This window comes from Leuciscus leuciscus, assembly GCF_965113295.1.
Source record: "Leuciscus leuciscus genome assembly, chromosome: 12".
NCBI lineage: Eukaryota > Metazoa > Chordata > Actinopteri > Cypriniformes > Leuciscidae > Leuciscus > Leuciscus leuciscus.
In genome coordinates, this window is record NC_138736.1 from 25,350,362 (window position 1) to 25,365,087 (window position 14,726).

The following is a 14,726-nucleotide window of genomic DNA, read 5'->3' on the forward strand; positions in this document are numbered from 1 at the left end:
CGGAGCAGGCTGTGCAGGCGACCAGGGCGGATCAGGCTGTGCAGGCGACCAGGGCGGAGCCGACCCTTCGGGCGGCCAGGGCGGAGACGACCCTTCGGGCGGCCAGTGCGGCGACCATGGCACAGGAACAGACACCGGCTCAGGGACAGGAACAGACACCGGCTCAGGAACAGACACCAGCTCAGCGACAGGAACAGACAGCGTGACAGCAGCCATCTGTTGAGGGCTCAGGTTCAGGCGTGTCGGCGGCTATCTCTGTTGAGGGCTCAGTCGACGTAGCAGCGGCCATTTTGTCCACAGACACTGGCTCGGTGGCGGCCATCTTGTCTGGAGACACTGGCTTGGTGGCGGCCATCTTGTCCGGAGACACTGGCTCGGCACACGTGACCTGAACAGACTCTGGATCGGCGGCGGCCATCTTGTCCGGAGACACTGGCTCGGCGGCGGTCATCTTGTCCGGAGACTCTAGATCGGCGGCGGCCATCTTGTCCGGAGACACTGGCTCAGCGGCGGTCATCTTGTCCGGAGACACTGGCACGGCGGCGGCTATCTTGTCCGGAGACTCTGGATAGGCGGCGGCCATCTTGTCCGGAGACACAGGCATGGAGTCGGCCATCTTGTCCGAAGACACAGGCACGGGAAGAGGAAGAGGAAGAGGAACAGATTCAGGCTCTGTATCAGGATCAGATTCAGGCTCAGGAACAGATTCAGTCTCGGCGGGACGAGACTCTTGACACGCAGACGTGACGTGAAGCTCAGTCTCTGGATCGGCAGAACTGACGTGAAGCTCTGGCTCGGCAGGACTGACATGAAGCGTCTCTGAGCTTGACGGGACCAGCGGCGGCGAGGGCTTTGAGCTGGGTAGGACCAGCGGCGAAGAGGGCTCTGAGCTGGTTAGGACCAGCGATGAAGAGGGCTCTGAGCTGGACGGAACCAGCGGCGAAGAGGGCTTTGAGCTGGGCAGGACCAGCGGCGAAGAGGGCTCTGAGCTGGACGGAACCAGCGATGAAGAGGGCTCTGTGCTGGACGGGACCAGCAGTGAAGGCTCTGTGCTGGACGGGACCAGCGGTGAAGGCTCTGTGCTGGACGGGACCAGCGATGAAGAGGGCTCTGTGCTGGACGGGACCAGCGGTGAAGAGGGCTCTGTGCTGGACGGGACCAGCGGTGAAGAGGGCTCTGTGCTGGACGGGACCGGCGGTGAAGAGGGCTCTGTGCTGGACGGGACCAGCGGTGAAGAGGGCTCTGTGCTGGACGAGACCAGCGGTGAAGAAGGCTCTGTGCTGGACGGGACCAGCGGTGAAGAGGGCTCTGTGCTGGACGAGACCAGCGGTGAAGGCTCTAGCTTGGCGGGCATGTCGCTTGCTCAGGGGCGGCGGGCATGACGCATACTGCCTTGGCTTCGGCAGATTTGGCGTGAAGTGCGGGCTCGGCTGGACTTCAGATGTACAGGCAAGAGTCATACACAGATAGGGATGGCTGACGCGAAACAGTCGTTCCGAAGCTTTTCGAGATCCCGAAACGCAGATGTTTCGAAACACTGATCCGAAGCGTGATTCAAAACACCCATGTCACGTGACTATGGCCAAACGAAGCCTCGAAGTGTTTCACTAAGTGTTTCATCAGGTGTGGTCCGCCGAATCAGCGTTTGATTGACACGGTCGGGAACAGACCACACAATCGCGCATCTGTATAAAAGTGAAATCAACGCATATTGACCTCGTTGGTTTTTGTGAGAGGAGTTTGATTTTGAGATAGCGGATTTTTGGTGATATAGTGACATAGTGCGATTTGATTAGTTATAGGCTATTTAGGCTTACAATTTACACAACACATTGACTGATAGGCTAGAGACAGACAGAGTATATAGTGACACATTAATAGATACATAGATATATATAGCAAGATAGATTAATAGATAGATACATATATAGATAGATTATAGATACATATATAAATACATAGATAGCTTATAGATAGATACATATATAGATACTGAAGGATTACAAATTTAAGAATCTATTTCAAATATGCTTCCGTACATAACATCATGGTAAATAATCTTTTAAGGTTAAGATCTCAGCAAAGTTGCAATTCCTGTTCACTCAGACTGATGGGATTAGCACACGAATGATTCACTGAGAATCTCACCTTTTGTTCTGCAAATGGCTTTCGGACCCAAATGGCTCTTGGAGCCTTATGCTGATTGAATTAGGATTGGCCAGACCCTCACAGTCTAGGGTGTTACCTTAACCTGTATACTCATTTACATGCTTTGTTTGAATTTGTCTCCACCTTCAAAAGTCCCTCCTCCTAAAATGCCTATAAAATACCATGTACCGTTACATACTTTAGATTATGTTGGACGAAACCGCAGCCGCGCTCAAATAAAGAAACTCTTCTGTTTGAACGTGATCCCAACTGTCTCCTGGTCTCTGCTTCGATAAAAGAAAACTTTACAACAGATGGTGCCGTGTGACCCGGATGGAGAAAAAGGAAACTGAATCTTGAAACTTCAAGCTCAAAGATCTCAACAAAGCCTGACTAAGTTCCAGACTGAATCTTCTGAATCCAGATTGAAAACTTCAAGCTCCAAAAAGATCTCAAAGACTGAATTTTTCCAGACGGAATCTTTCTCTACAAACGAAAGACTTGGTGAGTTTTCACTCCATTTAAAGAACCTTTGCAGACCAGTACAAAATAGTTTTCCTCTGCGACGACAGAGAAGAAGTTAACAAACAGCTGCAGGGTTTTGTTAACTAAGTTATCCTCTAAAGTTGTCTTTTAGAGATGAAATTTATCCTTTGTTGTTCAGGCAGGGAAGTTTAACAGTTACATGTTAATATTGTGTGTATCCTCTTGCTAGAGAAGGCCTGTCCTTTGTAAGCTAGAGAAGATTAGCATCATGTGCTAATAAGATTGTACCCTCTGTTTGTAAGACAGTAGAGAGAAGTTTTAGTGTTTGTTTGTGTGGTAACAGAAATTCACAAAATGTTTAGGAAAAGTACTAGACAGATTACACCTTTATGGACAGACAATGAGTTTAAGTCTTTGTTATCAGAGCACATGGACACAATAGTGACTGAGCAAGTCAGATTGAATTTAACAAAGAAATTTGGCATTGATCCAGAGAAAGTGTGGTCAATTGAAGATTGTAAGAAGGTACTAGGAGAAAGTATTCGCAAGAACAGTGTGAAAAGTTTTATCTGTTGTCACAGAGAATTTGGTTTAACCCTAGCTACAGAACAGTCTAAGCGCAACTCAGAGCTAGAGAAACAGATCAAAGAGCTCCGTGCTAGAATATCTTCGTTGACTAAGAAAGTAAACCGCAACAAAGATGCAGAAAAAACTGATGTGGAAGAAGGTAGTCAGCCTGATAACAATTATCCTGACTTAAAAGCTTTCTTTGAAACAAATGTAGCCATCCAATCAGTAACTGATCAGCCTGTAGATTCAGTGCAGGTTTGTGGGGCTAGGAGAAGATCTCAGGGAACTAAAAGTGTTACTCCAAACTCTTCTGTTGTCCAAATACAAACGGTTGCCAAAACATCTTTAGGTCCTAAGGATATAGATAGACTCTCCCAGAGTTTACCCTCAGCACGCACACATTTTTCTGAATTTAGAAGAGCATTGTTCAGTAAAATGCATCTTTACGACATGTCGTTGCCTGAAGTCACACGGCTGATGTCACAAATTCTAACTGAATCTGAATTCAACAATTTTGAGTCTGCTGTTACTTCCGAACTGCAACATGTCAGTAAAGGCGATTTGAGAGAAGGTGTTTTGAAAATCCTAAAGAATATCTTAGGACCCAAAATCGATTGGTCGAGAGTTACTAGCTGTGTACAAGAGAAAGAAGAAACTGTGAGTGAATATACTGAGAGGTTCTGTCAGGTAGCGGTAACGTACAGTGGAATAGTGGATGATTCCGAAAGTGTGTTAGCTGACAAAGGAGCTCTAATCCAAATTTGGGCAGATGGTCTTGTAGCTGAGTACAGAACAGCCTTGCCATTCCTAGATATTACGTGGGCTAAAAGAACTCTCAGAAGTAACCTAGAAAGTTTAGCTATTTGGGAAAGAGATTCTGATGTCAAAGAGAGAGTAAGAATTGCAGCAGTTTCTGTTAAGGTCAACTCAGAGAAGCCAAAGAAACGCAAAAGTCCTCGAGAAGCCAGTTGTTCTTACTGTGGCAAGCACGGACATTTTGGAAAAGAATGTAGAAAAAACAAAAATAACTTAAGACAAGTTAACAAGGTTAACCAGCTTCTGATTAGCCTGCTTGATATTCTGAAGCAGCCCCTCCCCTCCTCGTTAAACTCGTGGGGAAACTTGATAAGGTGTTAACCATATGGGCTGTGAGTGCTTAATTTCCCCAGTAACTCACAACAAAGAATGTTTAATAGAACAAAAGGAAAGTGACTGTCTCAGCCTTTCTTTGGGAGACATTAAGTAAGACTCACAGCCAAATGTTATACTGCAGAACATTACAATCAGACACCATCCTCTGTTAATGATGTTTATTAGGACTGATGTTTCACTGGAGAATGGAAATGTGCCAATTTTCTCACACACTGTATGGTGTGCACACAACAGGGACAGAATAGGACACAGACCAGTGCGGTGGCCCTGGGAAGAACTGAACGCAACAGGCTTCGGGGGTGAACCCAGGGTGAAGACACTACCTCATAGGCCTTTCCCCATTTAGTCCATCCTTACCTCACTGGTCCATAGGTGTCAAAACAATTAAGAAATAGGGAAAGAATGAAACAACAACAGCAGACTATAAAAACCATACAACCCTAGTGTTTGAAGAAATACTGCTCTGTTTTCTGTTTTCTTTCTTCCTCTGTACAGATACCACTTGATGGCTGGTTCCAAAAATCCATATGCAACGACGTCTCACCTGCACATGAAGCCACAACCTCAAGAAGACAACTAGACCCACTGCTGAACGAACTATCCCAAAAGAAAAAGAAAAAAAATACACAACGCAGACCCTAATTGCATGTTTTGTTTCTGTGTCAGCATGCAATTACAGATGAACAACACAGATCATGCTTGTGCCTGTAACTTTTTCAAGTTACAAGAATGAACTTTTAAGTGTACTTTGATAAAAGTTAGACTTAAAACCACTATACGATCAAATGACTTATGGAAGAATGAAGTCTATGCATGAATATTGCTGTTCTGCCGTTTCTTTGTTTTCTACAGGAAACAGATTTCACAGCTATTCAGGCGCCATGGACTTTCAAGACTTCCACTCTTATGCTACATGGTTTTCTGTGCAATCATGTAGTTTATACGACATTTTACACCCTGCGTCGTATGTGTCAACAGTTATGGTTTTGAGAAGAACTATGACACTATGACACAGAATAAGTTATATGTGCCTGTGATGATCAAAAGTTACAAGAATTAACTTTTAAGTGTTTAAATTTGTATATTATGTGAGAGTTTTTTTAAGAACTCTCAAACGGGGGACTGAAGGGTTACAAATTTAAGAATCTATTTCAAATATGCTTCCGTACATAACATCATGGTAAAGAATCTTTTAAGGTTAAGATCTCAGCAAAGTTGCAATTCCTGTTCTCTCCTTATTGTCTTTAATGGCTCTTCGAGCCCCAGTTTCACTCAGACTGATGGGATTAGCACACGAATGATTCACTGAGAATCTCACCTTTTGTTCTGCAAATGGCTTTCGGACCCAAATGGCCCTTGGATCCCTATGCTGATTGAATTAGAATTGGCCAGACCCTCACAGTCTAGGGTGTTACCTTAACCTGTATACTCATTTACATGCTTTGTTTGAATTTGTCTCCACCTTCAAAAGTCCCTCCTCCTAAAATGCCTATAAAGACACCATGTAAATGTATATACTTTAGATTATGTTGGACGAAACCGCAGCCGCGCTCAAATAAAGAAACTCTTCTGTTTGAACGCGATCCCAACTGTCTCCTGGTCTCTGCTTCGATAAAAGAAAACTTTACAACAGATAGATAGATTATATCTAGATACATGGATATATTATAGATATATATCTAGATACATAGATAAGATTCATATAGATAGATACATAGATAGATAGATTTGGATAGATAGATAAAATGGAGGCTCCCCAGAAGAGATGCCGTACATCTGTGGTGTGGGAGCATTTCCGTTTAGAAACCCCAAATAAAGTGAGATGTGTGTATTGTGATCGGCTGCTAGCCTACTGTAACAATACATCATCCATGATGCGCCATTTGAGGAGAATTTGAAATTTGCGTATTTGCCCAGAACTCATGATCCATAACTTACTGGAAAGAGAGAGCAGTAATCTTTCCTCATTTGTATGTCCTAGCTAAAAAATATCTTTGCATGCCAGCAACAAGTGTCCCTTGTGAGAGGATTTTTTCAAAGGCTGGAGAAATTATCTGTAAAAAAAGAAGTAGGCTAAGTCCTTCCACAGCAGAACAATTTATATTTTTTTATAAAAATCTCTAAAAAAGTGAGACATTGTGGCTTGATTTCTTTTATTAATATTCATTTTGCAGGACCAAAATAACATTATGCACAGTGAGGAGCCTATAGGTTACAAGCTTCACATATTAGAAAAATACAATAATAAAAAAAAATACAAATAAAAATGTAATGGCTCGTCAAGGTTGTTTCAGATCAACACCTGCAAGTGACCACTAGGTGTCACCGTTGAGACGGGTGTCGGATTGTTTCGAAGCCTCGAAACAATATGGACCATTTGGTTCAACTGTTTCATTGCTTCACGAAGCCTCGATCTGCCCACCACTATACACAGACAGGCAGTCAAAACAAAGAAAAAAACAAAGAAACAAAACAGGCAGGGACCAGAGGCAAGAGAGTAATCCAGGGACCAGAGGCAAGAGAGTAATCCAGGGAACAGGGCAAGATATCCAAAACCAAGAGACAAGAAAACCAGGAGAATGCTCAGAAATGCAGTGTAACACAAACAAGACTTCGCAGGGAATGAATGAATGTACAAGGTATAAATAGGCTGAGACTAACAGGGTAATAAGATACAGGTGAATGCAATCAATGATAATGAGTCCGGGCAGTGAGTTCTGGGAAATGTAGTGTGAGTGAAATATGATAGTCTGGTGTGGAGTGCCCTCTGGTGGCACTCAAGGGCACTCCAGCTGGTGACCGTTACAATAACCACTGTAAAATAAATACTATACCACTATAAAAAAGTGGGAGGGCTTAAGTTTTTGTTAACCTGTAATTTCTCCCCTTCTAAGCTCCCTATAAAACTTTCTAAATTCCACGAACAGGAACTTTTGGTGTGGAAACTTTGCTTTCTCCACAATTTCTCCTCGATTTTTCTTACAGTATTAATACAGTATTTATAAATAGTAGTATTAGCCTTTTCCCAATTTAAATCACCCATGGTTGAATACCAAAAAAACTTTGCAGCAGGTGGAACCGAGCACGAAATTTGATTTCTAATATATTTATTGGTGTATTCTTTCTTTGTAATGTCTGTATCTCCAATAAAAATTCTATTAAATTCAGCACTAATATCTGTGAATGATATGTGTTTTAGAATTTGAAGTGAACCTGTAGGGATTGCATCAAATACAACTGCGTATTCTTTTGGTGTCACTGGGAAGTTAAAGTTCTGAAGAAATTCTGAATATGACATGAGCAAACCATCTTTGTTCAGTAACTGTCCTACTAACAGAATTCCTCTATCAAACCATGGCCGACAAAACAGAGACTTCTTTTTATAAAGGATTTCTTTGTTATTCCAAATAAAGTATCTATGTGGACTAAAGTTATGTTTATAGATCAATATCCAAGATAAAAGGGCTTGTTTGTGGAAGTCAGCTAATTTCAAGGGAATTTTATCAATAGAAAAATTACATTTCAGTAGAAAATGTATGCCACCAAGAGTATTGAACAAATATGATGGAAAAGCGTTCCAGATGCTGTCAGGGCTTTTCAAGAATTCTATAATCTATTTAATTTTAAAAGTATTATTTATTGTATGAAAATCCAGCACTTCCAGACCACCTTGGTCTTGTCACATGCCTGTCCTGTCTTGTGGTGCACATGGGTGTTTTGTTATTTTGGGCCATGTGCTCGTATCATTGTCTGATCCCTCCCCCTTGTTATCTGATTATTGTTTGAGTTCATCCACCTGTTCCCTCCTGATTAGTTTCCCTTTATAAGTCCCCTCTTGTTTGCAGTCTGTGTTGGTACGTTGTCTAATGTTTCCTGTTCCCTGTGATTCTCAGCATGTTCATGTTCATGTTCATGTTCATGTTCATGTTCATGTTCATGTTCATGTTCATGTTCATGTTCATGTTCATGTTCATGTTCATGTTCATGTTCATGTTCATGTTCATGAGTTATGTTTTCCCCCTCGTGGGTTTTGTTTTGTGTTTGTTTTCTTGGAGAAAACTAAAATGGAGACACCGGGCAGCCTTGTCTAATACCATGTGATATATTAAATCTTTCTGATGTGCCTGTTTTCAGTTTAACAGAACTAGAACACCCATTATATAAGGTTTGAATTGCCTTATAAAAATAGTTACCATAGATTTTAATATAAAGTTATGCTCGATGGTGTTAAAAGCTTTATAAAAGTCAATGAATAGTATGAAGCTATCATTCGGAAGGAGGTCACTGTAATCTATCATGTCTAAAATTAAACGTATGTTATTGCTTATGTGTCTTTTGGGCATAAAGCCAGATTGTTCTTCATCTATAATTTGGTTCAGGCTATGTTTAAGTCTTTTAGCAAAAATTAAAGCAAATAACTTTGTATCATTGTTAAGTAAACTAATGGGTCTCCAGTTTTCAATGTGTAATTTATTCTTATTTGGTTTGGGAATTAAAGTAATCACGCCCTGTTTCATAGTCGGAGGAAGTTCACCTTTTTCAATGGCTTCTTCAAACACAGATAGCAGGAAAGGAGAAAGTTTGTCATTAAATACTTTATAAAATTCTCCTGTTAAGCCATCATTCCCGGGTGTTTTATTGTCTTTTAAAAGTTTAACACATTCCACCAGTTCAGGTAAGGAAATTCTTCCATCACAAATCTCTCTAAATTCTTCATTTATTTTCTTAGCATTTGTGGAGATGTTATTTAAAAAAGAATCAATGCCAGAACCTGTGGAAGCGGATGAGTATAAGTCCTGATAAAAGCTAGCAACATGTTTTGAGATTACCTTATGATTATTGGTAATACTTCCATTGACTGACAAATTACTTATTGTATTATATTCAGCCTTTCTCCTTTCTAATCCAAAAAAGTACTTTGTATTTTTCTCTCCTTTTTCAATCCATTTACATCTAGATCTAACAAAGGCTCCAGTGATCTTCATCTCCATTTCTCAGCAGAGACCGTAAACGTCAAATCCAGCACTCGTGGTGAATTCCATAGACAGTATATAAACTGGACACAGCGACCCCATTGGATTCAACGGAGACAAGTGAAGTCAATTAGAAGCTCTCGCTTCCTGGGGGTTGAGCGTACTGCGCAGACTCAAACTGAGCTTGACGACGTAGATGTGACGTGAGCAACCCGTCTGTCTTCTAGTAGCTATGCCAAGAGAAATCTGAATCATTCCCTTCCGAAACTTGCAGAGACGGACGGTGTGAGTAGGAGGTGTCCATGAGCTAGGAGCAGGAGAAACTTTTGCTAGATATTCTGATTAATTATTTTGTCATTTTGCCTCCACGTCCCCCCGATTGCCCGCGAGCTTCTCCTCATGTCCATACGGTAATCTCTCTACTGTGCGACAGAGAGTCGCGTGGTTATGACGCAATCGTTAGCCTATTTTTACAAAAATTGCTTCTACGGGGCCATAACGTAAGCTACAAGGTATTGGAACCTTTTATACATTTTTGTGTTTCTTTAGAAATAAATAATGGACAAATGGAGTCTTTAACCGCCTCAGATGTAAAGTTATTCGCTGTCAAAGTGACGCCAAAAATGAATGGGAGTCAATGGAATGCTAACAGCAGGTGGGGGTCCGCTAATCAATGGCGGCGCCCGGGGAAGCTTCAAAATAATATGAAACCCTGCCCCCTGGGTGCGATATTTTTTTTCCCAGGATGGTAGGGGAAGACTCATGAATATTCATTAGGGAAGTCATCCCTGATTGGTCTTAACCCCAGTGACGGGTAGGTTTAGGGGCGGGGTTAGGGAGGTCATAATACCCCCAGTGACGGGTAGGTTTAGGGGTGGGGTTAGTGGTAGGTCATCAGACCAATCAGGGATGACTTCCCTAATGTATATTCATGAGTCTTCCCCTACCATCCTGGGAAAAAAAATATCGCCCCCTGGGTGAATTCAAATTCAAAAATTGCGCCCGAAGCGTTACGACATGTTTTACGGCAGTGATATCAGACGCTCATTGGCTCTCGCATGCTTCGTCACAGATTACGACATGCCGTGTTTAAGTTGGTGTACTACATTTGAATTGGAGAAGCGCGCGCGCCTTCACAGAGCGAACAGCGAACCGAAACCGGATTAACATTTTCATGGATTAATAATTTAAATTCTGCTCTACGTTACCTCATACAAAACTATACTGCCAAAGAGGACTGCGACACATCGTCATGTGAACGACTTTTGGTTCCGGTTTTGACATTTTCTCAATAAATAAATTATTGTGATTATACGTGTCTGTCTGTTGTTTTTCTTTATAATTGTAGCCTACGTAGTTTTAAGAAATTGTTAGGTTTAGGGGTAGGGGTAGGATTAGTGGCTCAAACTATGTTTTAATGCTATATTGTTAATAAAACTGCCATTCCCCTACACATACGTCTGTCCATTACGTTTTATCCTTTTAATATTGTCTATAAAATGGGTATTTTTAGGTAGGTGTGGGAGTAGGGTTAAGGGATCTTACATTTATAATCTATAAAATGGTAAAAGGGAAATTATACAGATATCTTATTACGTTTTTTAGCTGTAAAATCGTAATAATGTTACATTTAAACGTTGCAGATACGTCCATATTATACGTTTCAGCATATACTGAAACGTACAAAAAAGTACGTTTTCTATCTTTGAAAATTACGTATTAATACCTACGTATTAACAATGAGACCAGGCTGATATATCCCACCAACGATATCACATCTAAATTTGGTAGTTCATTTGAACTGTAATTTCTGTAAAAACAGTACTGAGTCAATTGATTATCTTTTCTTTAAGTGTATTTTGGTTTGAATTGTCAAAAACTAAAATTAGACATTGATTTAGCATTGGGAGATGTAATTTGTTATTTTTCTCATTGTAATCATAAAATAGAATATATTGGAAATATATTTATTTTATTGGCAAAATATTTTATTCATAAATGTAAATTTTCTAAATTAAATTACCCAAATTAAATAATTTTCTGTGTGACTTCAACTACTTAATTAAGACACACACACAAAAAAAATAACAACAGAAAAAGTGTCAAATTTGTGAAACGTATTTCGTATTTGTAAATTCGTATTTACTGTCTTCCTTCATTTTTTTTATGCTGTCATCCACTGCCACTTCATTGTTGTAAATGTTCAATTATCCTTATATTTGTTATTTGATTGTTCATCAGCAAAAAAAAAAACAAACAAACACACACACACACAAAAAAAACCATTGAAACAATAGGCTTGTTTGAGATGAGCAAAATCTGTGCAGAACCGATCACCGGTGATCACCGCGAGATGCATGCCGGATAGAAATGTGTCCGAGTGCGGTCCGACTTGCTCTGATGTCATGCTGACGTATGTCAAAAAACTCTCGCAACCGCAAGGCGGCCGTTTCGGATTCTGCAGTCACGCGCAGTTACTCTCCACCGACTGCGCTGATCAAAAGCATGATGGGAAACGACTTGCTGACGACACAGCTTTTAATGCTCATTGGTTTAAACAACCGCGATGAATTGTTCTCTTTAAGAAATTTTGATTTTAAAATCATGTTTTATGTGTGTACGTTATGTTTGAATATTCCAAAACTCTCTGACAGTGCGATCGCTATATGGGTTATTATGTGATGTCATCTTTATATAAACACATGTCTGTATTAAAGAAAAAAATATTGATAAACACATATTCGGAATGGAATTAAATAACAAGTACTTTCGGTGTCTTGTTCATTATATTTATTTTCATATAAAAGCAACAGAACTTAAATTATATCCAGTTTATTAGCAACACCGTGCACGAGCGTGCATCCGGTGAATCCCGCGATATCCATCTTTAATCTCGTAGGTGTCAGATCCACTGCGAGACGAGAGAACATACTCGGTTACTAACGTAACCTTGGTTCCCTGAGAGTAAGGGAACGAGTATTGCGTAGCTAATACGCAGTTGGGAAACTCCTTTCCTCAAGAAATATTTAAGCTAATAATTTAAAACGCAGTGCAGCTGCACAGCGAACACAGCAGAGCGTCTAGCTCGCCCATTGGCTGTGCTGCGGCAACTGCACATCCTATGACGCGTGACCCAATCAAGTGACTTGGCACCTTTAAGGAAACGAACGATGAGGTAATTTCTCCCCAGTTCCTGGCCAGCCACAAGTGCATGGTAAGCTGCTATGGCTGCCACATACACTTTGAGAGTGGATGGGGAGCGACCCGCATCCAAAAGCTCTTGCAGGAATGAGAGTACCACCGACACTTCGCATGACTGGGGCTCGAGGTCCCTGGCTGAGCACCAGCCAGTGAATACTGACCACTTCAGAGCATAGAGGGGCCTAGTAGATGGTGCTCTAGCCTCAGTGATGGTATTCAAGACCTTTTTTGGGAGGTCCCAAGATACCCGTTGAGGGATCACACATGGAGGGCCCATAAGTCGGGGTGAGGGTGCCAAATCATCCCGTTCGCCTGTGTGAAGAGATCCTTCCTCATTGGCACTGGCCAGGGAACAATGTCCATCATCTGCGCCAGCTCTGAAAACCACGCCTGGGTTTTCTAGGGGGGGGGCTACTAGAAGGGGCTACTCTGATGCAGCGCTGGTTTACCGTAATGAGCAGGCGTCCTGACCGCCACGCATGGGCTGGCACACGGCGCTTTAGCCAGTGCTGAAGGGGGCGCATATGCAGTAATTCTAGCTGGAGTACTGACAATGCAGCGGCCATGAGACCGAGAAGCCTCTGAAACTTCCTGAGGGGCGTGCGCGCACCTACCCTGAAGGAGGCTATCAGCTGTTGGATAGAGAGAGTGTGCTCTGGTGTGAGCCGCGCTTTCATCATTGTAGAGTCGATAACTGTGCCCAGAAAGATTACATTCTGGCTGGGTAACAGTTTGCTCTTGGAAAAATTTACCCTGAGCCCCAGACATTCCAAATGGCAGAGGAGCATGGATCTGTGTGTCAATAATTCGGTCTTCGACTGAGACATAATGAGCCAATCGTCGAGATAGTTCAGCACGCGCAGTCCCTGTTGCCTCAGGTACAAGGTGCAAGGGACAGACCGAATGGTAGGATAAACCTGTCCCTCGAAGGCTAATCTCAAGAATGGCCTGTGATTGGGTGTTATCTGAATGTGAAAGTAAGCATCTTTCAGATCCACTGTAAAAAAAACAATCCCCCGGGCAAACCTGCGCGAGGATTTGTTTGGTAGTTATCATTCTGAACGGCCGTCTTTTGAGAGCTTTGTTCAGATGTCTCAGATCTAAAATGGGGTGGGTGCCACCGTCCTTCTTTGGTACAAGGAAGTAACGGCTGTAAAACCTTGACCGGCTCAGTGCGGGGGGTACTAATTCTATCGCCCCTTTTGCTAGCAGATTTTGTACTTGGTGCGAATCACGTGAGCCACGTTGCTTCTCACCGAGGTCAAACCGCGGGGGTCTGCGAGTGAATTGGAGCGAGTATAATATAATGTTTATATTATCACTTTATAATGTTCAAAACCCAGTTCGACACTCCGGGGATGGCTTGCCAGGCCTGGGCCCTTGTGGCCATCAGGAATCTGTACAGTCAGGTTGACTAGCAATGATGGCGCCTGTAACTGGCAGAGCCGTGGCTCGTCTCCTGCTGTGTAGATTATTAATGGTCATTTTTTCAATGTATGTGATCATTTCAGCCCGCATAACAGATGGATGCGTCCTGGCTATATGGACTTATGATCGGGACTCTTTGTTTCACATCAGAGAGTCGATGGAGGACCTGTTTGATAAATACGACAGGTTCAAACAGGCGTTTCCTCCTCCGTTTGCTATCGATCCTGACTCACCTGACTACTTGTTGCTATATCGGGCTCTGGGCAGGGTCCGTAGGAGATCCAGGAAAAGAGGCTTGCGGTCCGGTGTCCAGGTCAGGCGAAGGCGTGCCGCAGCGCGCGGTGGCTCCGTTGTCTTCGGCCGCCGGGACCGCATTCGGTGCCTGCGCCGGATTCCTCTTCTTGATGTGTGCGGCAGCGTGTCCTCGCCGCCGCCTGTTCGGACTTCAACGGGTGTCCTGGATCCTTCACAGCGCTGGAGTTGTGGTCAGAGGTTTTCGCCGCCAATGTTTACTTCCGTGTTTGTGCCGGCTTTCTCCGCATGGGCCGGCAGGAGACCATGTGACCGCTGGACGTGCCTTCAACCAATCACGCTGCACAACAGGGACACTGCCTCCGTGACGTCATCCAAAATGCATGTTGGCCTGTTGAATGCTCGTTCAATTGCGAATAAATCGCATTCATTAAACGATCTTTTCACAAGAGAAGGCCTGGATATTATGTGTTTGTCAGAGACATGGCAGAGAGAGGAAGAGCTTATTCATTTAAA

General features: G+C 42.7%; 1 protein-coding gene across 1 annotated transcript in view; it reads right to left on the minus strand.

Moving 5' to 3' along the window:
- The window catches only part of LOC309510685 (SH3 and cysteine-rich domain-containing protein 2-like), a gene marked incomplete at its 5' end in the record, with an annotated part of 61,396 nt that extends 61,074 nt beyond the window's left edge, over window positions 1-322 (minus strand). Inside the window, one exon of the mRNA XM_082185558.1 lies at window positions 208-322. Within this exon, the coding sequence (XP_082041684.1) occupies window positions 208-322 (115 nt within the window). The remainder of the gene's footprint in view (window positions 1-207) is intronic.
- Between the last annotated feature and the right edge of the window lie 14,404 nt (window positions 323-14,726).